We start from the raw sequence: 24,185 nt of genomic DNA on the forward strand, positions 1-24,185 counted from the left end.
CAACAACAGAAGGCAAGAAGGAAAGAAGTAGAAGTCTGAAGAAAAGAAATAGAACTCCCCCAGGGTGAGAGGGGACCCAGTAGTAGGTTACCACTGGAGTGTTCTAGTCTAGGGATTTATATAGCTCTTTGGCCAATATTATTGGTCAGAATTTATGCTAATTAGATCTTGAAAAAGTACCAACACTATTCCTTAGTCCTTGAGTCTGAACTTCCCTATAACCTCTATTCTGGTCTGCCCCACTTCTGTTTTTCTGCTCCTCCAGGATAAAGACTTTGATTCATAGCCCTAAGGGATTACTGTGTAGGTACAGTAATTGTATTTATTTATATAATAAAGGCAATTGGTTTGTTCTATGTGTCAGCTTGGCTAGGCTATATATATAGTGCACAGTTATTCAGTTAAATACTAATCTAGGTGTTGCTGTCAGGGTATTCTGTAGATGTGGTTAATATTTCTAGGGGCTGGGGATGTGGCTCAAGCGATAGCGCGCTCGCCTGGCATTCGTGTGGCCCGGGTTCGATTCTCAGCACCACATACAAACAAAGATGTTGTGTCCGCCGAAAACTAAGGAATAAATATTAAAAAATTATTAAAAAAAAACATTTCTAGCCATTAGTCTTTACCAAAGGAGATTATCCTTGATAGTATCATGGCCTTGTCCAATCAATTTAAAAGTCTCTCCCTGAGGGAAAAGTCTTCCCTGCCTCAAGATTGCAGTTCCAGCTCCTGCCTAAACATTTCTAGCTGGGAATGTTGTCCTGTAGGTTTCTGGTTTACCAGCTCTCACAATCACATAAGCCAGTTCCTTGAAATAAATCTGTCTTTATACTCAAGAAACATATGTATGTATGTTTATATTCATCCTACTGGTTCTCAGAAGAACCCTGACTAGGGGTTGGGCATTTATGCATGCACAAGGCCCTGGATTCAATCCTCAACACTGGAGGAAAAAGGAAAAAAAAAAAAAAAAAAAAGAAAGAAAGAAAGGTAGAAGACTCCTGACTAATACTAATACTACTAATTGAGATCTGAAGGCATTAGCTATATAAAGAGATGGGGAAAAGAGTTTTAAGGTTTTAAGGGAACAATGTGCAAAAGCTTAGGTAAGAAGGAATATGGATGCAAGAAATGGGGCGTAGTTTGATTTGGATGACATGATAGGCAAAGGAGAAGAATGACAGGGAATGAAATCAGGAAGGTAAACAGGCTGAATCATAGAGGAACATGTAAATCAAGTATGAAGTTTGTACTTTATTTTACTCAAAAATCATAAAGCAGGGAGCTGTTATGATGAGATTCATTCTCAAACAGTTTCTTAATCCAAGTAATGCTTTATTTAAAGGAAAAAAATTTGGGAGGGGGTGGTACTGGGCTTTGAATTCAGGGGCACTCAACCACTGAGCCACATTCCCAACCCTGTTTTATTTTTATATTTAGAGATAGGGTCTCTCAGGAGTTGCTAATCATCTCATTGTTGCTGAGACTGGCTTTGAACTTTCAATCTGACTGCCTCAGCCTCCTGAGCTCCTGGGATTACAGGCGTGCATCACTGTGCCCCGCTTAAAGGAAAATTTTTATTGTTTTTTTTTTTTTTTTTTTAAAGAGAGAGTGAGAGAGAATTTTTTTAATATTTATTTTTTAGTTCTCGGCGGACACAACATCTTTGTTGGTATGTGGTGCTGAGGATCGAACCCGGGCCGCACGCATGCCAGGCGAGCGCGCTACCGCTGAGCCACATCTCCAGCCCAAATTTTTATTGTTAATCCCCAGTATTGGTTTAAAATATTCTCATTATATTAATGTTACAAACATAAAAGGATATGTAAATTTATAACTCTTGACAATAAAACTAACAATTTCCTATTTAAATACAATAATTATAAACTGCTAAAATTTTTGCTATTAATAAGATGGATAATTTTGAAATGAATTGAAGTTTCTGCTGTGTGCAATTCATTTAGAGTTTAGTATTTCTCTACTATTTTAATAACATGAGATGATTTATTTCTTTGGACACTTTTCAGTATGTATATTGCCTGGAAACTTCTGTTCCTTTGAGATCCTTTTGGTTTTCTCTTGGCTCAAATGTATGCACATTAAGTCCATTTCTGTTAATTTCTTGTTCATGGACAAAGTAGTATATTTGGTGTTAGTGTTCATTCATTAAGTATTTTTTGAGCACCTGTGTGTGCACATTCTAAATGCTTGGATACAGGGTGAGAAAAACAGTGTCATTGCTATAATGATACTGTCTAGATACTATAAAAATTGATTATTTCTAGATCTAGATAATGTGCCAGCAGGTAATGATAAGTTAAAAGTAAAAATGAAACAGGGTAAAAGGATAGAATGTGATGGAAAGGGGGTTGATAGTTTAATTAGGCTATTCAGGGAAAGACCCTTTGACTGAGGAGGTCATATTTGAATTGTTACCCAAAATGAAGGAGAAAATCATGCCAATTCTGGGAAAAGGGCATTTCAAGCTGACTGAACAGCACCTGCAAAGCCCTAGGGCAAGAATATTTTTGTTGAGTTAGAGAAATTGCATCAGTATCAGTGTGGTTGGAGCAGAGTGAGCAAGAGCAAGGATGGAGAAAATGAAGTCAGTGGAGTAGACAGAGACCAGGTCTCATAGGATCTTATAGTCATGGTAAGAAATCTGGAGTTAACTTCAGATTTGGAGTTAACTTTCAGATGTGATAGGGAGATATGATCTGCTTTTCTTTTTTTTTTTTTTTTTTAATAAAGGATTAACTAGACCACTCCAAAAAGTATCTGAATTATAGGGGGGTCTCAGTAGAAAGGAGGCCAGTTGGGGGTTGGTTACAGTAGTCTAGCAAAAGAGGATGGACAACTTGAACTGGTAAGAAGTGGATAAATTATGGGTGTATTTTGGAATCAGAGACAGTAAGATTTTGATTTAGATGTAGGTAGGAGAAAAAGAGTTAAGAGTGATAGGCATGGCTTAATTCCAGCTACTTGTGAGGCTGAGGCAAGAAGATCACAAGTTCAAGACCAATCTCATCAGCTTAGCAAGACTGTGTTTTAAAATAAAAATTAAAAAAGGGATGGGGATGTTGCTCAGTGGGTACAGTGCCCCTGCCTTCAATCCCTAATACCCGTGTCTGGTGGGTGTGAGAGAGTGGAGGAAGAATGACACTAAGGTTTGTGTCCTGAGCAGTAGGAAATTTTAAGTTGTCACTTTTACTGAAAAGATGATGATAGTGCTAATGATACAAAATAGCAGCTAACAGGGCTGGGGATGTGGCTCAAGCAGTAGCGCGCTGCCTGGCGTGCGTGCAGCCTGGGTTCGATCCTCAGCACCACATACAAACAAAGATGTTGTGTCCACCAAAAACTGAAATTCTCTCTCTCTCTCTCTCTCTCTCTCTCTCTCTCTCTCTCTCTCTCTCTCTCTCTCTCTCTCTCTTTTAAAAAAAAAATAGCAGCTAACACACGGCAGCTGTTTTTGTAAGTGGTCTACACCTGATACTCTGTTGGTTGAATAGGGTAGACTAGGGTAGGAACAAGTTAAGGGTGGGGAATCAACAGTTTGTTTTTAAAATATGATATGCTTCCACAACTTATTAGCTTTTCAAGAAGAGGTAAGTGGGTAAGCTATGATTATGTCAGTTTAGAGGAGAGGTTTGATCTGAAAATATATGTTTGGAAGTTGTGTGTGTGTGGGGGGGGGTATTTAAAACTATAGAGCAGGGTGAGAAAACTAGTTATGGTTTGTATTTGGGCTGTTATTGCTTCCCTAGGAGGGATAAAGAAATTTAGAGGATATTTTTTAAAAATATCTTTATTTTTATGAGGTGTTGAGGATAGAACCCGAGGGCCTCACACATGCTAGGCGAGTGCTCTACCGCTGAGCCACAACCTCAGCCCTAGAGGATTGATTTCTGAAGTTTGTGTTATCACCTTTCCTATTACTGTAATGAAATGCCTGAGATAGTTTACTGAAAAAGAGGAAAGGTTTGTGTTTTGCCTAGCAATTTTGGTGGTTTCAGTCTGTGGTCAGTTCCTTTTGGGTGTGTGGCAAGGCAGTACCTCATAGTGAGGAACACGCGGTGGAGAGAGCTGCCCACCTTGTGGCAGCCTCAAACAGAAAAAGAAAGAGAAAGAGAGAGCCCCATAATTGCCTTTGAGGCATAACCTCAAAAACAGAAAACGTCTTAATAGATCCCACATCCTAAGACTATACCACTTTCCAATATCACCATGGGCTGGGAATCAAACCTGTACTACTTGGGCTTTTGGGGGACATTTGAGGTACAAACTACCCCTGAGCGATGATGTCCTCATCCTTTTTTTAGTTCTTTCAAGTATTTATAGTAGCTTTTGTAAAATCTCTTTAAGTCCAACATCAAATATTCTTCAGATACAGTTTTATTGACTGCCCTCTCCTTAATATAGCACATATTTTCTTGTGTCCTATTTAAGATAATATAATATGGCAATTCTGGAAGTAAGATTCCCTCCTCCTCTGTTTTTTTTTTTCTTGTTCTCTGTCTGATGACTTTCCTGGACTAAACCTGTAAAGCCTGTATTCTTTGTTGTGTGTGGCTGTGGAAATCTGTGCTTGGTTGGCTTAGTGTGATGAAACTCACTCACTGGTAAAGCACCACTGGGTTCAGTCTTCAGTACAAACAATAACAACAACAAAAAACCTTTATACTAATTAAACAATAACTTCCTATCCTCACTCCCCTATTCCCTGGCAACCTTTGTTCTACTTTTTGTTTTTAGTTGTAAGTAGATATAACACCTCTATTTTATTTATTTATACGTGGTGCCAAGGATCAAACCCAGTGCCCACATGTGCTAGGCAAGCACTCCACCGCTGAGCTGCAACCCCAGCCCTGTTCTATTTATTTATTTATTTATTTATTGAGAGAGAATTTTTAATATTTATTTTTTAGTTTTCAGCGGACACATCTTTGTTTATATGTGGTGCTGAGGATAGAACCCGGGCTGCATGCATGCCAGGCGAGCGTGCTACTGCTTGAGCCACATCCCCAGCCCCTGTTCTATTTTTTATATCAATGCATTTAACTACTTGACATCCTTTTGTGTCTGGCCTATTCACTTATCATGTTTCCAGAGTTCATCTATGTTAGTAGTATATATCAGAATTTCACTCCCTTTTAAGGCTGATAGCATTCTGTTGTATGTATATACTACATTTTGTTTGTGCATTTGCCCATCAGTGTACATTTGGGTTGTTTCTACCTTTTGGCTATTATCAGTAATGCTGCTATGAACATTGGTGTGCAACTATTTGTTTCAGTACTTGCTTTCACATCTTTTGGGTATTGTTAGATCCTATGATCCTATGGTAGTTCTCTCTCTCTCTCTCTCTTTTTTTTAATCGGTCTCATTATTATTATTATTTTTAGGTGTAGATGGACCCAATACCTTTATTTTATTTATTTGTTTTTATGTGGCGCTGGGGATTGAACCCAGTGCTTCACACATGCTAGGCAAGTGCTCTACCATTGAGCCACAACCCCGGCCCCCAGGGTCTCATTATTGTTACTGAGGCTGGCCTTGAATTTGCAATTATCCTGCCTCAGCCTCTCAAGTAGCTGGGGTTATAGGTGTCTGTCATCACTCTCAGTTTTTAAAATTTTTTTAAGGTGCCACCATAATGTTTTTCTCAAAAGATGTACCATTTTACATTCTTATCAGCAATGTGCCAAGTTTCCAATATCTCCACATCATTATATACTTGTTATCTTCTCTCTTAAATAATGACCATCCTAATGCATGTGAAGTGGTATATCACTGTTACAGTTGTATTTCTCTAGTGATGTTGAACATCATTTCACGTGCATATTAGTCATTTGTATGTTTTCCTTAAAGAAACATTTGCTCAGATTGTTTGCTCCCCGCCCCTTGTTGCTAATTTTAGAATCAGCTGTTTTTTTTTTTTTCTTAGCCCCTCCTCTTTGACACTTCGAACTAAACCCAGAGGCATTTTGCAAGAGCTACATCCCAGTTCTTTAGATTTTATTTTTGAGATGGGGGTCTTGCTAACTTATTGAGGCTGGTCTTGGACTTGCAATTTGGAATTACAGATGTGCACCATCATGCTTGACAGCATCAGCTGTGTTTAAAAAAAAAGAAATATCAGCAGTTTCTCCTTCTGGAGATGGCCCTTGAGTATGTATTCCTTGCTTTCCTAAATAAACCTTTGTCTTTTTTAAAAAATATTCATTTAGTTGTAGATGAACACACTGTATCATTTTTTATTTTTATGTGGTATTGAGGATTGAACCCAGTGCCTCACATATTCGAGCTATACCTCAGCCCCTAAACCTCTGGGTCTTTAAAAAAATAAAAAATAAATGTCTTTGGATTGTTGCTAGCATTTGGTTAATTTTCAGAGTTTCAAAAAAGTGTTTGCCACCGCCCCTCCCTTGCTTGCTTGCCTTTGTGTGTGTGTGTGTGTGTATGTGTGTGTGTGTGCACATGCGCACATGCTTTGTGTGTTGTTGGGGGTTGAACTCAGGGGTGTTCTATCACTGAGCAATATCCCATGTCCTTTTTATTTTTTGTTTTGAGACAGGATCTCACTAAGCCTAGAACTTGTGATCCTCCTGCCTTAGCTTTCCAAGTCTCTGGGATTAAAGGCATGTGCCACTGTACCTGGCAATACTTCATTTATTTTTATTGCTGAATAATATTCCATTGTATTTATTCTGTTTATTCATTCATCAGCTCATAGACATTAGAGTGGTTTTAAATTTGGGTGGTTTTAATTTTTCAGTTATTATAAAATATGTTGCTCTGAGCATTTGTATAAAAGTTTTATGCAGATGTGTATTTTTGTTTTTCTTCTACATATGTAGGAGTGAAATTGCTGGATTATATGGTAAACTTAGTGTTTAACTCTTTGTGGAACTGGGAAATTCTTTTTCAAACCTGTCTCACCATTATACATTCCACCAGCAGTATATGAGGGTTTTGGTTATCAACACATGTTATTGTCTATCTTATTTATAGACATTGTACTTGGTTTGAAACATCATCTCATTGAGATTTTGATTTGCCTTTCCCTGTTGACTAATGATGGCTAATGATGGTGAGGTTCTTTTTTATTTTATTATTTTTTTTTAGTTTTCAGCGAACACAACATCTTTGTATGTGGTGCTGAGGATCAAACCCGGGCCACACACATGCCAGGCGAGTGCGCTACCGCTTGAGCCACATCCCCAGCCCCAGATGGTGAGGTTCTTTTCGTGTGCCTGTTGGCCCTTTCTTTGTGTATCTTCTTTGGAGAAGGACTACTCAAATCTCTTGCCTAGTTGTATTATTATTTATTTATTTTCTTGAGATGGAGTCTCCCAAAGTTGCCCAGGCTGATCTCAAACTTGTGAGCCCAATCATCTGCCTCAGCTTTCCAATGCTGAAACTACAGGGAGGCACTGCTGTACCTGCCTTGGTTAACAAGCACATGTTGTGATACCACCAGTTGGTCCCAGGGTCCTGGTTCTTGTCCTGCACTTAACTGCCAGATGATTTCCTTGATATATGACAAGGTGTTATGGGAATAATACTTGGTAGTGGATCAAACATTTCCTAAGCCTTCCTGATGTTTACGGCAACCCTGAGGGCAGAAAGATTAACTTATACCTCAAACATTATCTATTCCTGTCAGAATAAATTGTTCCACAACCGGAGAAGTGAAAAATTCTGCTTCGTTTGTGTACAGTGAATTGAAAAACTTTCTACTGTCATGTATAACTGATTAGAACTAATAAATAAATAAATAAAAGAATCAATTATTCACCTTTCCATGATAGAAGGGGCCAAGTATAATCAACTTATTATCAAATAGTCAATTGGTTTCCTTAAAAGATGGTACCATCTTGAGGGTTTGTGTTGCTGGTTACTTGGATGTTAGAGCATCCTTATTAAGTGGAGGTAAAGCTCATGTGTAGTGTCTTTCTTGCTACCATTGCCATCTTTGTTCATGTGTACATTTTGTTAGCACCAGGGAAGCCATGGCAAATGATGACTGATGTAAATTGGTTGAGTCATTTTCTTTACTTGGTTATTTAGTACCTCTTCCATTGAAAATGTTCACTGATGAACACTAACATGATACAAAGATCTTCACACTTTAGATCCACTCCTTGTCCTTCCTTAATATCTCTTTGCCTCAATTTCCAGTCCTTCTCCTTTAATATCCCTGGCTAACATTTCAGAACATTTGCCCATGATTTTGCTTATTTGCCCTTGTCCTTCCTTAATATCTCTTTGCCTCAATTTCCAGTCTTTCTCCTTTAATATCCCTGGCTAACATTTCAGAACATTTGCCCATGATTTTGCTTATTTGCCAATCTTAGCCACTTTTTTTTTTCCACACAAAGTAGATATACTACCTACAGTTCTGCTCATTAGTTTTGTTTTGTTTTTTAAAGCACTGTTTGTAAGTTCCACCCTCTGAGTGAGGCTGTAGTATACCCTCATATGGCCAAAAGTATATGCTGAGGGAGAGGCCCTGGTGCAACAATGGCAGATGATTTGACTGTTGGGCTGTCTGGTAATGCTTGTGCCTTTTAATTCTACTTGTGCTTTATCCTGAATGTATCATTTTCATCTTAGGGTGGATTCTTGTTGGGTCCTTACAGTCTTATAACTTAGTGTCATGATGAGTGACTCTAGATTGATGATCACTCATGTCCCATGGTTGGATATACTGTGTCCAGTATACTAGAGCCAGTAGCTTGCCATGAGGTGTTTTACAGAAGACATGCCATTTAACACTGCAAATAGCGTGGCCCTGCTCTATAGCTCCTGGGCTACTGATTCTGTGTATTGATTCTCCCACTTGGTTTATCGTAATACCCCGATACCTAGTAGTGGGATTTGTTGTTACATTTTCATATATGCACACAACTTAACAATACAATTTGGTAAATTTCTTTCCCTAGTACCTCTTTCCTGTTTTTTTTTTCCTAATCTCAAAACTTTTCTCAAATTTCAACTTTTCAGGTTACCCAATATAAAATTCAGAGCTGTGTTCTCAAGAGTTGTGCTCCCCTCTTCTTGGTAGGAGATACAAGACGCAATAATTTACCTAGAAGCCGTTATTTGAATATCTTGTCTTACCATGCTTCTGACTACTGGGCCTTTTAACATTGTATTGATATGATTGTAGCATTTATCCTTCACCTTCTGGAGATTGTGTATCTTATAAAGGCCTCTGTTGTGCTTTTTAACCTCTTGCTTTTCTAGCCCAGATAGCATGTTATTAATGGAGTAGATCAGAGTGATGTTCTACAGAAAAATCCTAATGATCCATCCATCTCTCTCTCTCTTTCTCTCCCCCTCTCCTTCCCCTCCCCCTCTCCCCTCCCCCTCCCACTCTCCCTCCCCCTCCCCCTCCCCTCCCCCTCCCCCTCTCCCCCTCTCCCCTCCCCCTCCTTCTCTCCCCCTCCCTCTCCCCCTCCCTCTCTCTCCCCCTCTCCCCCTCCCCCTCTCCCCCTCTCCCCCTCCCCACCCTTTTTTTTCTTTCTGTGTTACTGCACTCTACCACTGAATTACATCTTCAGCCCTTAAAAATTTTTATTTATTTATTTGTTTGTTTGTTTGTTTATTTGGTACCAGGGATTGAACCTAGGAGTGCTTTATACTGAGCCACATACCCAGCCCATTTTATTTTTTTATTTTGAGGAAGCGTTTTGCTAATTTGCTTAGGGCCTCATTAAGTTGCTAAGATGGCCTTGGATTTGCAATACTTCTTCCTCAGACTCCCAAGTATCTGGAATTACATTACATGCCACCACTTCCACTGAGCTATATCTCTTAAGACTGTACTATGCCAGAGGCTGGCAGGTTGACATAATGCTATAATCTGTCCTGTGTGAATGTAAATTATTTCTTATCCTGTTTTCTAATAGGGGTAAAACAAGTACTTATTCCACCAGTTATTGGTGACTACCTTGCTCTTGGGTCTGTGCTAATGTGTTCTAGCAAAAAAGCACATCTGGCATGGCACTTGAAGTCACAGCTACTGTTAGACTGATTTTTTTGTAAGTTTCTACCTTTCTCCAGGATTTGTTTGATTTCTATAGGGATAACCCTGTTAAATACTGCATCCTCTAGGGGTGTAGAACTAATTTCTACCCCCTCCCTTGCCCTGATATTGTTTTGTTTGTATTTGTTATCTTGGTGGGTGGGGTGGGCAGTTTTAGAGACTTTCTTCCACTTAGCCCTCCCCAATGTGCTTAACTCTTAGCTCATAGGCCAAGGACCCAAAACGAAGGTTGCACAAATTTCCAATTATGTCTGTCTCAATTTTACATTCAGGGACCAGGGAAATGATTGCTTGAAAGGCCCACAGACCAGGGGACACACTGTAAGCTGGGTTTGAGCCAGAACTTCATTTATTTCCTAGTCCTTATGAGCCTATGATGACACTCCAGACTCCAGGAACCCATGAAAACTTGTCCTCAAAGAATTAGAGTGTTTTCCTTTATTCTCTTACCTGAATAAATGACTATATGCAGAGCAACTGCATAGTTTACATGCCTAATACACTTGGGTTGAAAATGGGCAAGAAATTCCTGTGTAATTGATACCACCGGTTATCAGTGATGAATTTTGCTTCCTCACATGTTGAAGTTTAAACATTAAAGAAGCACACCAAGGCAAGCATATAAAGCAGAGTTTACTTAAAAAGAGGTAACATAGACATCTCCCAGAAGGGAGAAGGAGGCCATAGCTGGTATCCTGGTATCCCAAGAAGTGAGGTGTTCTGCCTTTTTATATGTCCTAGGCTTCCTTTGTTCTCCTACCCTCTTGCTCTTATCTTTCTCCTTCCTGCATAGGTGACTAGGCATTTGACTAGGCCTAGGAAATGCTTGGTAGGATGGCTAAGAGGTGGAAAACAGGTGGGCTGAAGGGGCTAGGGCAGGATGGAGCAGCCAAGGACTCATTAATTAACAACCTTAAAGCTTCCTGTAGGGAGGGGCAATTCCTGGGACAGGTTACCTTAGGAATTAACATTTTAATTCCTCAGGGGATAGTCTCCAACTTGCTGGACTCAAAAATTGGCCTCCTTGATCCTACCTGACTTGATTTACCCATCTATGCTAACTGCCTGACTAATTCTGGCTTCATAATCACCCACCAAATCACTGTGGCACTGCCAGCCCAAGAAGGGAAGGGATGGATCCAGACAGCATGGAGTTGGAGGCTAAAATCTTTGATCACATGAGCTGCTATGCCACTCCCCTAGCACATACACCATTTTCCCATCAGTCTTCACTTACAGAATGTATAAATAAAATTATAAGAATTTCAAAACAGTACTTACAGAGTATTAAGCTCCAAGTATAGGGACCTTTGAGCACCGTCATCCTTGAAACCTGTAGCATATAGGTCAGAGCTTTTCAGGGAATTGTTATACTTGGGTGCTGCAAGTTACTTTCTCCTGGATACTGGCCTCTTTCAATCAATGGGTTCAGAGTCTAAAACTGGCTCAAGTCCAGGCACTGGGCATGGGATCTTGATTTTTTTATTGGAGCAACTACCCTCAGCATCCTGATCTTCTATTTTTTATTTCTTTTTGTGTTACAAATGTGATAGTATGCATTTAGGGTGCTGGAGATTGAATTCAGGCCCCTGAACATGCTAAGCACATGCTCTATTACTGAGCTGCATTCCCAGCCTAGAATAGCACTCTTATTAACCGCTCTTCTGTTTTGCCTCTAGTGACAATCATGTTCTATTAACTGTCTCCATAAATCTTTTGGTCTGGTGTCTTGGCCATTCTGAGTTTGCTGGTAATTATGGTAACTACATTTGCTGGACTTCTAATAGTGAAGTACCATGACCTGGTCTTTGTTTCAAGAGTTCCTTCATGGCCATTGTGCTCTGTGAGTTTAGTTTTGTAGCAGTTTCTGCTATGGCGGAAAGCAACTATCAAATTTCTTAATGATGCTGGTGCCCCTTCACTAACACATTCCTTATGGCATCTTCTCATTCTTTCCTAAGAACAGAATAATTTGATGGATTACCTGATGAAATGTTAACTTAGTGTGGGCCATCACTTTTCCAGTTTCCAGGACCTACCCTGGAATTTTTTTTCAAAATGTTAAATCCTTTATCTCAAAAGAAAGGTTGATAATGTCTCTTATTTAGACTTACATTCTGGTCCTCATGTTCAAGCACCAGAATTCAGTCACTTGGCTATTCGTATTGGCTCCTGCCAGTACACACTGGCTAGATTTTGCAGCTCTCTGCTCACCTTATCAGGACCAGAACATCTGGGCTGGGGTATTCTATTAAAAGACTACTAGATAGGAGGCATGATAGTTAGCTAAGAGTGACAGATCCTGAGGTCGCATTGTTTTGGGGATAAGGTGACAAGGCCTCTATTATTTTTGAGCTAGAGGAGAATATTTGCTCTTATAGGAAGGATGGGCTGCTTTTATGGTCTCCTGGGATTAAGGGATATCTGAGCACTTGAGATTTTGGAGGGGCATTATAGTAGTACATTTTGTGTTACTATAACAAAATATCAAAGGAATTCTATATCTTTATAATGAAAAGAGGCTTATTTAGCTCAGAGTTCCAGAGATTGAAGGACAGGGTACCACCATTGTTTTGTCTCTGGTGAGGACCTCATGGTAGATGTCATCACAATGGCAAGAACACAGGTGGAAGAAAAAAATCAGGGGTCAGGCTCAGGCTTTTATAACAGCTTGCTCTTAAGAACTCAGGTGTGTGGTACATATACACAATGGAATATTACTCTGCCATATAGAAGAATGAAATTATGGCATTTGCTGGTAAATGGATGGAACTGGAGAAAATCATGCTAAGTGAAATAAGCCAACCCCCCCACCCTCACCTCCCAACCCCCCCTCCAAAAAAAAGACCAAAAAACCCCCCAAAACCCGAAAGACCAAATTTTCTCTCTGATATGCAGATGCTATTCCATAATAGGCAGAGGTGGGGGTGGAGAGGTATAGGTTTCCTGGATTGGAATGGGGGGAAGGGTGAGGGAATGGGAATGGGAAAGACAGAAAGAATTGAACATAACTTTCCTATGTTCATGTATGAGTACATGACCAGTGTAGCTCCACATCATGTACAACCACAAGATTGGGAAGTTATACTCCATGTGTATATGATTATGTCAAAATACATTCTACTGTATGTATAACTAAAAAGAACAAATTTAAAAATAAAATAATAAAAAATGTAAAATTTTTTTTAAAAATCAGATTCATTTCTGTTCTAATTTATCTGAAGTTTTGACAGATCATCTATCTACTAAAATATATTTTTTCTTTTAATTTGTTAATACTACTATATTTATGGATCTTTAATGGATTTATGGATTTTCAAATGTCAGATCATTCCTATGCTTTGGCAACAAGCAAATAGTGGTCACAATGATTGTTATATGTATATGGTTATATTTTGCTATTTTGTGTAGGATATTGCACTTATGTTCATGCCTATAATTTTTCTTTCTCACATGCCCTTGAATAAATTGGGTAGTACTTCCTCCTCTTCTACTTTTGGGGGGGAACCAACCAAACAAGGAGTCCACTAGAGCTACTCTAATCCCTTTGGAGTGCAGTTCCCCTAGTGGCCTTAAAGACCTGCTACTGGGTTCTACTCTTAAAGATTCCTCACCATTTTTCAGCAACATCACCCTGGGAACAAGTTTCCAGCACATGAACCTTTAAGGGACAAACCACATGGAAACCAATGCATTAACTAAGGTGTCTTTTTACCCTCTGTATCAGTGTTTCGTTCTTTCCCATTCAGATCCCTTACATGGGTATAACATCTCTCTCTTGACTGTGAATTAATCTTTGGAGCCCTGCTTCTCTTATGATTAATTCCTAGGCCTGGTCTTCTGCTTTTCTGCCCTGCTGCAAGAGAAAAGAGCCTCTCTGCAAGTTATAAATATGCCTTGAGTCTTTTATATTTGACATTCTTTAAAAAAATTTTTTTTGTAGTTATAGATGAACAGAATGCCTTTATTTTGTTTATTTTTATGTGATGCCAAGGATCAAACCCAGTGCCTTACATGTGCTAAGGCAAGCACTCTGCCTCTGAGCTACATCCCTAGTCCTTTTTTTTTGTTTGTTTTTGTTTGTTTTGAGAGAGTTCTGCCCTCTCAGCTTCTGGAGTTGCTGGGATTATAGATGTCTGCCAGCACGCTGCACTGGCTTCCTTTTTTAGCTTTCAGTAGACTGTTAATCACTCTTACCCTTTTGTTATCTTTTCCTAATTGAGTTTAGCAATTATAGTCTTTCAGTTCCATTGTCATTATAGTTACTGTTTTCTTCTTACCTTCAAGCACCCTGATACATTTAATCAAGTAGTGTGGTCTCCTCCACCGACAACCACTGTTCACCACTGGTGACAGTTTAAAAGTTGGACCAGCACCTGGGTCAGAAAAAAAAAAAAAACCCCAAACTGTTCTATCTTTGACCAGTGATGGGTCCTCATTGCCATCTAGTCTTCTAGTGATTCAACTCCAAAACCCAAAAGTGGACCTTTAATGGATTTATGGATTTTCAAATGTCAAATTATTCCTATGCGGGGCTGGGGATGTGGCTCAAGCGGTAGCGCGCTCGCCTGGCATGCGTGCGGCCCAGGTTCGATCCTCAGCACCACATACCAACAAAGATGTTGTGTCCCCCGAGAACTAAAAAATAAATATTAAAAATTCTCTCTGTCTCTCTCTCTCTCTCTCCTCTCTCACTCTCTCTTAAAAAAAAATTATTCCTATGCTTTGGCAACAAGCAAATAGTGGTCACAATGATTGTTATATGTTTTCTCCAGTCATTACTGGTACCAACTGGAGTTTAGTATTCGAATTGTTTATTGAGGAATGCCCTTTGGGGTCAAAATCTTGGGAAGGATAAGGAGCTGGATTGGACATATTTGTCCCTTGTCTTGATTGGACATGAAGCAGGTTGAATGTCTCTCTAAATATAGTCAACTTTTCTTTCAAAACATTTTTTTTGTTTTGTTTTCATATTAGTGGTCTAAGCTTACTGAACCTTCTTTTATCATTCCTTTTTAATTAATTAATTTATTTTTTATTGTTGGTTGTTCAAAACATTACATAGTTCTTGACATATCATATTTCACACTTTGATTCAAGTGGGTTATGAACTCCCATTTTTACCCCGTATACAGATTGCAGAATCACATCAGTTACACTTCCATTGATTTACATCCTTTTTTTTTTAACTTCCACATTCTTTAGGTAAAATTAATTCCCTCCTTCAAAGATGTCTTTCATATCCTTTTTTAGGTGTTTGTGTTTTTGTTTTACATTTAAAAAATTGCCCTTTTCCTTGTATTCTTATAAATGCAAGTCAGGGATTTGAAAGGGAATTTATATGAGGAAACTGAGAATGATACAGTTTTAAAATAAAAATTTAGCTTTAAATGTTTTATCTGTTGTACTGTTATCTATATCTCAACCTCCTTTCAATCTTGCAATTAGCAATATTTTTGTTTAATAAGTTTTACATTTCTCTGATGTTCCAGTGTTAAGCTATAATCAGTATTACTGAATTTGGCTTATTTTTTAAAAACCATAAATGACAATGATACAGTTTATGTTTTACCTTTCTCTCATTTTAGAAACTATACCCCCCTTTCCTAAACTGGCTAACAGTGGCATGGAAGACCCATTTGGTGAGTATCACCTGCATTTTTCTTAGTAAATTACATTTGTGCTTGATCTCATTTCCATTAAAGCTTTGAGAATGAATTAATTTTTTCATGTTTAGAATGCTTCTGTCTCTCTTTTTTCTTTTTTAACACTAGAGATTGAACCTAGAGGTGCTCTAGAACTGAGCTATATCCTCAGCCCTTTTTTATTTTAAGACAAGATCTTGCTAAATTGCCCAGGCTGTCCTCTGCTTCCTGAGTTGCTGGATTATAGGTGTGTGTTTTGCCTGGCTTCAGTATGCTTCTCTCTAGAATAGTGGTTCTCAAAACTTTTTCTCACAGGATCTACTTATACTCTTAAAGATAATTGAGGAACTCAACAAGCTTTTGATTGTATGATTTTTATCTATTAATTTTTAAAATTCTTTTTTAGATATTTTTTCTAGTTGTTGATGAACCTTTATTTTATTTATTTGTATGTGGTGTTGAGAATCAAACCCAGTGCCTCACATATGCTAGGCAAGTGCTATACCACTGAGCTACAACCCAAGCCCGCTGAGATATTTTTAAATTATTAATGCATCCAAAAATAACATTAGGGCTGGGGATGTGGCTCAAGTGGTAGCGAGCTCGCCTGGCACGCGTGCAGCCCGGGTTGGATCCTCAGCACCACATACAAACAAAGATGTTGTGTCTGCCGAAAACTAAAAAATAAAATATTAAAATTCTCTCTTTCTCTCTCTCTCTCTCTCTCTCTCTCTCTCTCTCTCTTTTAAAAAAAAAGAATTAAAAAAAATAACATTAATGGGGCTAGGGTTGTTGCTCAGCAGTAGAGTGTTTGCCTAGCACGTGCGAGGCACTGAGTTCAATGCTAAGTACCACATAAAAATGAATAAGTAAAATAAAGGTATTGTGTCCAACTACAACTAAAAAAAATATTTAAAAAGTAGCATTAATAGATCCATGTAGGTTACATAAATGAGACTTTTAATTAAAAAGAACTCCAAAAATAAGTCCAACAAGAATGGCATTAATAAATGCAAAGTTTTCTATATTTTTATTTCTATATTTTCTATATTTTTTAGTTGTTAATGAACCTTTATTTTATTCATTTATTCATATGTGATGCTAAGGATCGAACTCAGGGCCTAACACATGCTAGGCAAGCTCTCTACCACCGAGCTACAACCCCAGCCCAAAGTTTTCTATCTAGATCGTACATTAACTTATGTATACTTTATTTGGGATGGAAATTTAATTCTGCTAATACTTCAGAAACAAGTGCACTTTGTAGTGTTTCATTATTACTTAGTCAAGGACCGGTAATATGAAAGTGATGATAATAGCAAAGATGTTTTGCCTGTATGTAGTATTTCATATAGCAATGTGAGTAGGAGAATCTAAATCTAGGTACACAAAGGTTTTTTTGTTTGTTTGTTTTTGGTACCAGGGAGTGAACCCAGGGGAATTTAATCTGAGCCACATCTCCATCCTTTTTTTTGTGTGGGGGGGTAGTTTATGGGGATTGAACTCAAGGGCACTTTGCCGCAAACTGCCCGGCCCCGGGCCGGCTGAGTCCAGCTCCTGCTGCCGAGCACTGCCTGCGGCACCCCTGCTGAGCGATCCCCTGCTGAGCTGTCAGTGCACACGGGCTTGCAATCTTGCAACCCGGTTGGGCACAAAAACACAAGCCAGTCAAACTGAGACAAAGTTTTATTTAGAGAGAGGCCGTGTGCGTCCCCTAACAGGTGGGTCCGCCACGTGTGTGTTCTACCTGAGCCGGGGGGGTTTTCCCTTCCCCCGAACACCCTCCTACCATCCTTTCCCAACCAATGGGAACTCTCCCATTACAAGAGTGACATGAGTAACCTGAGTCTTGAAATGGGCCCAGCTGAACAGCATGAGTCCAATTACCATATGAATGTGAATTGCTGGCTGGCAGTCAATAAAATCCAAAGGTGCCTGTATCAATATTTTTGCTGTGGCTCCTAACACACTTGACCACCGAGCCACATCCCCAGCCCTATTTTGTATTTAGAGACGGGTCTTACTGAGTTACTTAACGCTTTGCTTTTGCTGAAGCTGGCTTTGAACTTGGGATCCTCCTGCCTCAGCCTCCTAAGCTGCTGGGATTACAGGCATGTGCCACTGTACCTATCTACACAAAGGTTTAAATCTGCCTTTTCTACTAAAAAGTCAGTTACTATGTAAACCTTGTTTTCCTGTTGATTGTTATTGCAAAATGAGAGATTCATTCTAGAATATCAGATTTTTTAAATCATATTATAACCTAGGAAGACTAGTTTGGAAGTACTTTACATTTATAAATATGCATCAGCCAAAAAAAAAAAAAAAAGAGGAATCAGTTTAGTTTAACCTTAGCATGCTTTGAGGAAGTATATGATACAAGCATTTTCTCACTCATCATCACATGGAAAAAAAAAGTCCTTTTTTGTGCCAGTGCAATTTGAGGATGTGTTCTTAAAATGATAGTAAGTTTATGTTCTTCTCTTGCCCCATTGTCACTGATGACTAAGGTAAGATTTTTGGACTACCGATACTAGTAATCAGATAGCTCAGATTAAATAGTTTTTTTTTTTTTTTTTAAGAGAGAGAGGGAAAGAATTTTAATATTTATTTTTCAGTTTTCGGCAGACACAACATCTTTGTATGTGGTGCTGAGGATCAAATCCGGGCCGCACGCATGCCAGGCTACCGCTTGAGCCACACCCCCAGCCCAGATTAAATAGTTTTTGACTAGGTTTGAGAAGACTTCTGTTGAAAACCTTGCAAAGAGCAGAATTTCTCTGATATTCATGACCCTAGATGACTGCTTTAGGATGGATTGTTGACTTTTGAGTAATATCAAGTTCATCAATGAGATCTTTAGTTTGAACACTAGAGGGCAGTCAGTATTTTGTTAACAAATTTGTAGTTTAATACCAAATTAATTCCTGAGAGGATTATTTATGAAGAATAATAAATTGAGTTTATTTTAGTAGTCTAGTGACAGATTCTAAAGAACTGGAATGTTACATGAAAACGCTAAAGATTTTTTTTTCTTTTTTACTGACCTTCTTGCCTTGCCCTATAAGTACATGTTAAATATCCTTAATCTGAAATCCAAAATGCTCCAAAGTCTGAAATCTTTTAAACACCAAAGTGATAATACAAGTGGAAATTTCCACCTGACCTCATAAGATGGATTATAGTCAAAATGCAAACATACTAAAAAATACTGTAAAAAATGACCCTTTAGTATAAGAAACAAATGAATTTCATGTTTAGACTTATATCTTAACATAAGATATCATTCTGTATATGCAAATATCCCAAAATCTGAAAAAAAAATTGAAAGCCAAAATGCTTTTGGTTCAAAGCATTTTTTTTAAATTATGTTTTTAGCTATAAATGAACACAATACATATTTATTTTAGGTCGTGCTGAGGATCGAACCCAATGCCTCACACATGCTATTGCAAGCATCTACCATTGAGCCACACCCCCAGCCCCCTTGATTTTGTTTTTGATTCAGTTCCAGGGTTGAACCTCTGAGCACTTTGTCACTAAGTTACATTTCCCTAGTCCTTTTAATTTTTTTTTTTTTTAATATTTTATTGTGAGACAGGGTAATGCTAAGTTGTAGAGGCTGGCCTCGAACTTGCCATCATTTGCCTTAGCCTTCCAAGTTGCTGCATGATCCCAAGCATTTTGAATAAAGGATACTCAATCGGTGTAACCTAATTTTTTAAAAAATTATTTTTTAGTTGTGTTTGGACACAATACCAAACTTTATTTTATTTATTTTTATGTGGTGCTGAGGATCAAACCAAGAGCCTCACGGGTGCTAGGCAAGCGCTCTACCTCTAAGTCACAACCACAGCCCCTGTATAACCTAATTTTTAATATGATTTAATTAGTTAAATATTAGGCTATTTTAATTCAACTGAAATTAAATGTAACTTACATTTATTGAGAGTATTAAAGTGAAAGGTGCTATGGAAGTTATGGTTGGCTGAGTCATCAATTGAAACATAAAGTGAAATAAGTGAAATGTACTTTTATTGTTTTTTTTGGGGGGGGGGGCTGGGAATTGAACCCAGGGCCTTGGGTATACTAAACAAGCACTGTACCACTGAGCTATACCTCTCAACCTGATATGTGCTTTTGATGTTTGCTAATATAGGCAAAAATTTGGGTATTGTGCTAATGGAAAGATTTTCCTCTTGCACCTATTTAACTCTAAGAATTTTTAAATTAACATTTCCATTCCTGATGTGTATTTTATAGGAAAATAGAAATGACTCAATAGTTTTAACAATCCTACTCCTTCTCTATCTGTAGTCTTCCTTTTAAATGTTAAACTGATTTTTTTTTAGTTGTTTATAAAGCATACCTATGGTAAGAATTTGGTATATTTGATGCTCTTTGATAAAGAATCGAATTCTGAATGTAAAATGAGTTTATTTTTAAGAAGACCAAGTCTCTATAAGATGGAGTGAGAATTTTGTTACAATCAGGATAGCTATAGATTATGTAGACATATAAAGAAAGAATTATTTGTAATATTCTGAAAATAAAAATAGTAAAAAAATTTTACCTATCAAATTCCAATGGGACAGACATAAACACGTGCTTATTTATTTCATTCAAAAATATTTAAAAATCACATTTGTTAATACCACTGTTGCTCTCATCAAAAAAGTCTTTGAATATTGGGAAGGTAAACTCACTCTGGATGTAAAATTTCCAAAATTCAGGTTTTTATTTGAAAGTTTGAATTACATGTATCACTGGGAACAAATAACGTCAGTTTTCTTTGTTAATGACAGGCTTACTTTGAAAAAATGTGCAATGTCTATGTGAATAACAGTTTGTCATTTATTCTTTCAAGTAAAAATCGTATTTCATGAAGAAAACTGACTAACTCAGTTTGCAACTTGATCACACAAGTACCTTCTTGGAGATAACCAGCATGCACAAGTATACAAGTGTGCTTTATGCATACTCCTTATTTCATCACACATAATAATAAGACATGTATAGAAAGGTTGAGATTTATTAAATCTAACACTTTTGCAGGGCATAGTGGCACACGCCTGTGATCCCAGCGCCTAGGGAGGCTGAGACAGGAGGATCACAAGTTCAGAGCCAGCCTCAGTAACAGCGAGGTGCTAAGCAACTCAGTGAGACTCTGACTCTAAATAAAATACAAAATAGGGTTGGGGATATGGTTCAGTAGTTGAGTGCCTCTGAGTTCAATCCCTGGTACCCTCACAAAACAAACAAACAAACAAAGAAAAAAAAACTAACACTTCTTATGGCTTCATCAAGGACATTCTTAAGATTACCTATAGTTTTAACTGTAATTGAATAGAGGGGAAAAATATAGTGACTCCTGCCTCATTTTGGTGCTCCTACCCTGGTTTTTGCATCATCAGTGCAAGTGTCAACATACTGGAAAAGGTAAATATAGTTACGCACAGCATAAGGACATTTCAGTCAATGACAGAGCAAACATATGATGGTGGTCCCAGAAGATTATATCGCCTAGTAATGTTGCATTTGTCTTAGTTTGTGTAGTTCACCCTGTGATATTCATACAATGAGGAAATTGCCTGATGGTACATTTCTCAGAACATATCACTGTCATTAAGGGACGTATCAGTGTAAATTTTAACAATTTGAGAGACAGTTGCCAAATTGTGCAGCTTGGCTTCAAACTTGGAATCCTCCTTCCTTGGTTGGGATTATAGGCATGTCCTACCATGTCTGACAAGATTTTGGTATTCTTACATATTTGATTTTACCTCTTAAACTTCTGAAAGATCTTAGGGATTTCCCTGGATCAGTAAGCCATACTTTTCTCAGTTTTCTGATTCACAGAGTTCTTTCTATGAAAATTATGGGCAAAATCAAGACTTAGTCTTGGAAATTGTATTGTTCAAACTTTGATTGTGAGCCAGGTCTTAGACATGTGGTAGAAATACAGTCAAAGGGAGCAGCACTTCCGTGATTTCTCCTAAATTGACCACAACCTACCTACAACTGAGGATCGAACCCGGGCCACACGCATGCCAGTCAAGCATGCTACCACTTGAGCCACATCCCCAGCCCACAACCCAGTTTTTATCAGGTGGAATGACTCTTTACTCAGCCAGATATGTTGAGAAGAAATTTATCAGCCTTTAGTTAAAACAAGATGTAAACTCACCAAATTTTTTTTCTTTTTGTTTTGTTTTTCTTTTTCTTTTACAATACTGGGGACCAAAGCCAGGGCCTCAAACGTGTTGGCAAGTGCTCTACCACTGAGTTACACCCCTAGCCTTTCATTTTGAGACAGATCTTACTGAATTACCCCAGCTGACCTGAACCTATCCTCCTTCCTCAGCCTCCTGGATTTGGGGGATTATAGGCGTGCACCATTGCACCCAACTTGTTCTTAGCTTTTAAAAGAGGTTAAATGAAGCCAGGCATGATGGCATGCTCCTATTAAGTCCCAGCTACTCAGGAGACTGAGACAGAGGGATCCCTTGAGCCCAGGATTTTGAGGCTAGCCTGAGCAACATAGAGACCCCCCACCCCTTTCTTAATAGGGTAAGTGGCAGCAGAGATCTTGTTGACAACAGCCTTCAGTATTTTTCTTGAGTCCATCATGTTTCTCTAATCTGGACAGGTAATCCTCTGTATATGGCACATGGCTATCATTCTAGGGTATCCCTTCTTTCTTCCTCTGGCAACTCTGCCCCTCTCCTCTCTTAACTATTGTTTCCCGAGTTTCACGTGTTCCTTTCTTGATGCTAGCAATTTCCTTTTTGGAGGGAGAGATGGGAGAGATAGGGTCTCATTATATTGCTCAGGATGGTCTCAAACTCCTCATCTCAAGTGATCTTCCTTCTTAAGCCCCCATGGTGCTAGTACTACAGGTGCATGCCACCACATCTGACTTTTCTAGTAGCTTCTTGATGTTGGATGTCCTAGAATAGCTCTCTAAAGTTCATCTTTTCCTTTTAGCTATACTTCCTAGATTTATTCAACTTTATCTTCTACTAGGTTTTTGGATATTTTTTGTTGTTGTCATTCCTTACTATTATATCTTTAATATGCAGGAAATCTTTGTCTTTTTTTATTTTTATTTTTTTGTTGTTGTTTTGGTGATGCTGGGGATCTAACCCAGGGCCTCACTCATGGCAGGCAAGCACTGTACCACACTGAGTTACATTCTCAGCCTCTAGGAGGTCTTAATTCTCTGAATGTTCCTTTTTTTTTTTTTTTAAGTTGTAGATGGACACAATATATTTCTTTCTCTCTCTCCCTCTCTCCATCTCTCTTCGCTTTTATGTGGTGCTGAGGATCAAACCCAGTGCCTCACACATGTGTGGCAAGCATCTACCACTGAACTACAGTCCCAGCCCTGAATGTTTCTTCTTTTTTTTGGGGGGGGGGGGACTGAGGATTGAACTCAGCCACCAAGCCACATCCCCAGCCCTATTTTGTATTTTATTTAGAGACAAGGTCTCACTGAGTTGCTTAGTGCCTCGCTGTTGCTGAGGTTGGCTTTGAACTCGCAATCCTTCTGCCTCAGCCTCCTGAGCTGCTGGGATTACAGGCTGCCTGAATGTTTCTTTCTTTATTTTAATATTTATTTTTTAGTTGTAGTTTGACATATTACCTTTATTTTATTTATTTTTATGTGGTGCTGAGGATCGAACCCAGGGCCTCGCACATGCTAGGTGGATGCTTTACTGCTGAGCCACAACCCAGCCCCCTTAATGTTTCTTTACATAGTATTTTTCATTGTTTCAACAGATTTTCTTTTTCATTTAACTAATTTAATCAAGTTTCTAATAACTAACTTTTTTTTTTCTCTCTCTTTTTTTAAGTTTGTCTTTGTCTTGGTCTCTTTTATGTTGGATTTTTCTCTGATGTCTAGTAACAGTTAGCTATCTGCTCATGATTTAGAGTGGAAGACTAAATAGCCAATTAGAAACTTTAAATGTGTAGGTTGGTTCCTTGTGGGCCTCATTATACGGTGAACTTCTTGACCTTTTTGTTGAAGAACATTCCCATATTGATATCAGGGTCTAAGAGGCAGTCTTTCCATCACTGTTTGGTATGGTGAGGGCTAAAGAATATTGGGTAAAGAGATTTCTATGTTCAGCATTAATTATGCATATACACACTTAATTGCCTTGTTTTTAGTACTGTGTTCCCATCATCAACTGCCTTTGTGTCTGCCAATCCAGAGACCATTTGTTTTATCCCTTCCAGAAAATAGACCTCCACATTTCTGCCATTTCTGTTCTGTGGAACAGACAGACATCCAAGGTCATGGAGTGGGGAAGGTAATGTTAGAGTAATACAGCAGTTTTTACTTTGATTCTCAGCATTTTAGGTCCTCTGTCTTCTATTTCCTTTTGAAGGGAACTAGAAATAACAAAATGAAAGTGTTACTTGTTAACCTGTATTGATGTATACTGCCAGTTAAAGGACAAAAATAAACTGGGTGCTGC

At 38.4% G+C, this 24,185-nt stretch overlaps 1 protein-coding gene across 2 annotated transcripts in view; it reads left to right on the forward strand.

Annotated features, from left to right (window-relative positions):
• The window catches only part of Phactr4 (phosphatase and actin regulator 4), a 95,946-nt gene that overhangs the window by 11,238 nt on the left and 60,523 nt on the right, over window positions 1–24,185 (forward strand). For both annotated transcript variants that reach the window (XM_077791315.1, XM_026391664.2), the window contains exon 2: window positions 15,643–15,696. Coding sequence is in view for 1 of the 2 variants with exons in the window: in XM_026391664.2 (XP_026247449.1) it covers window positions 15,681–15,696 (16 nt within the window). In the remaining variant the exon portion in view is untranslated. The remainder of the gene's footprint in view (window positions 1–15,642; window positions 15,697–24,185) is intronic.

Source organism: Urocitellus parryii, chromosome 11 (assembly GCF_045843805.1).
Source record: "Urocitellus parryii isolate mUroPar1 chromosome 11, mUroPar1.hap1, whole genome shotgun sequence".
In the NCBI taxonomy this organism is placed as follows: domain Eukaryota; kingdom Metazoa; phylum Chordata; class Mammalia; order Rodentia; family Sciuridae; genus Urocitellus; species Urocitellus parryii.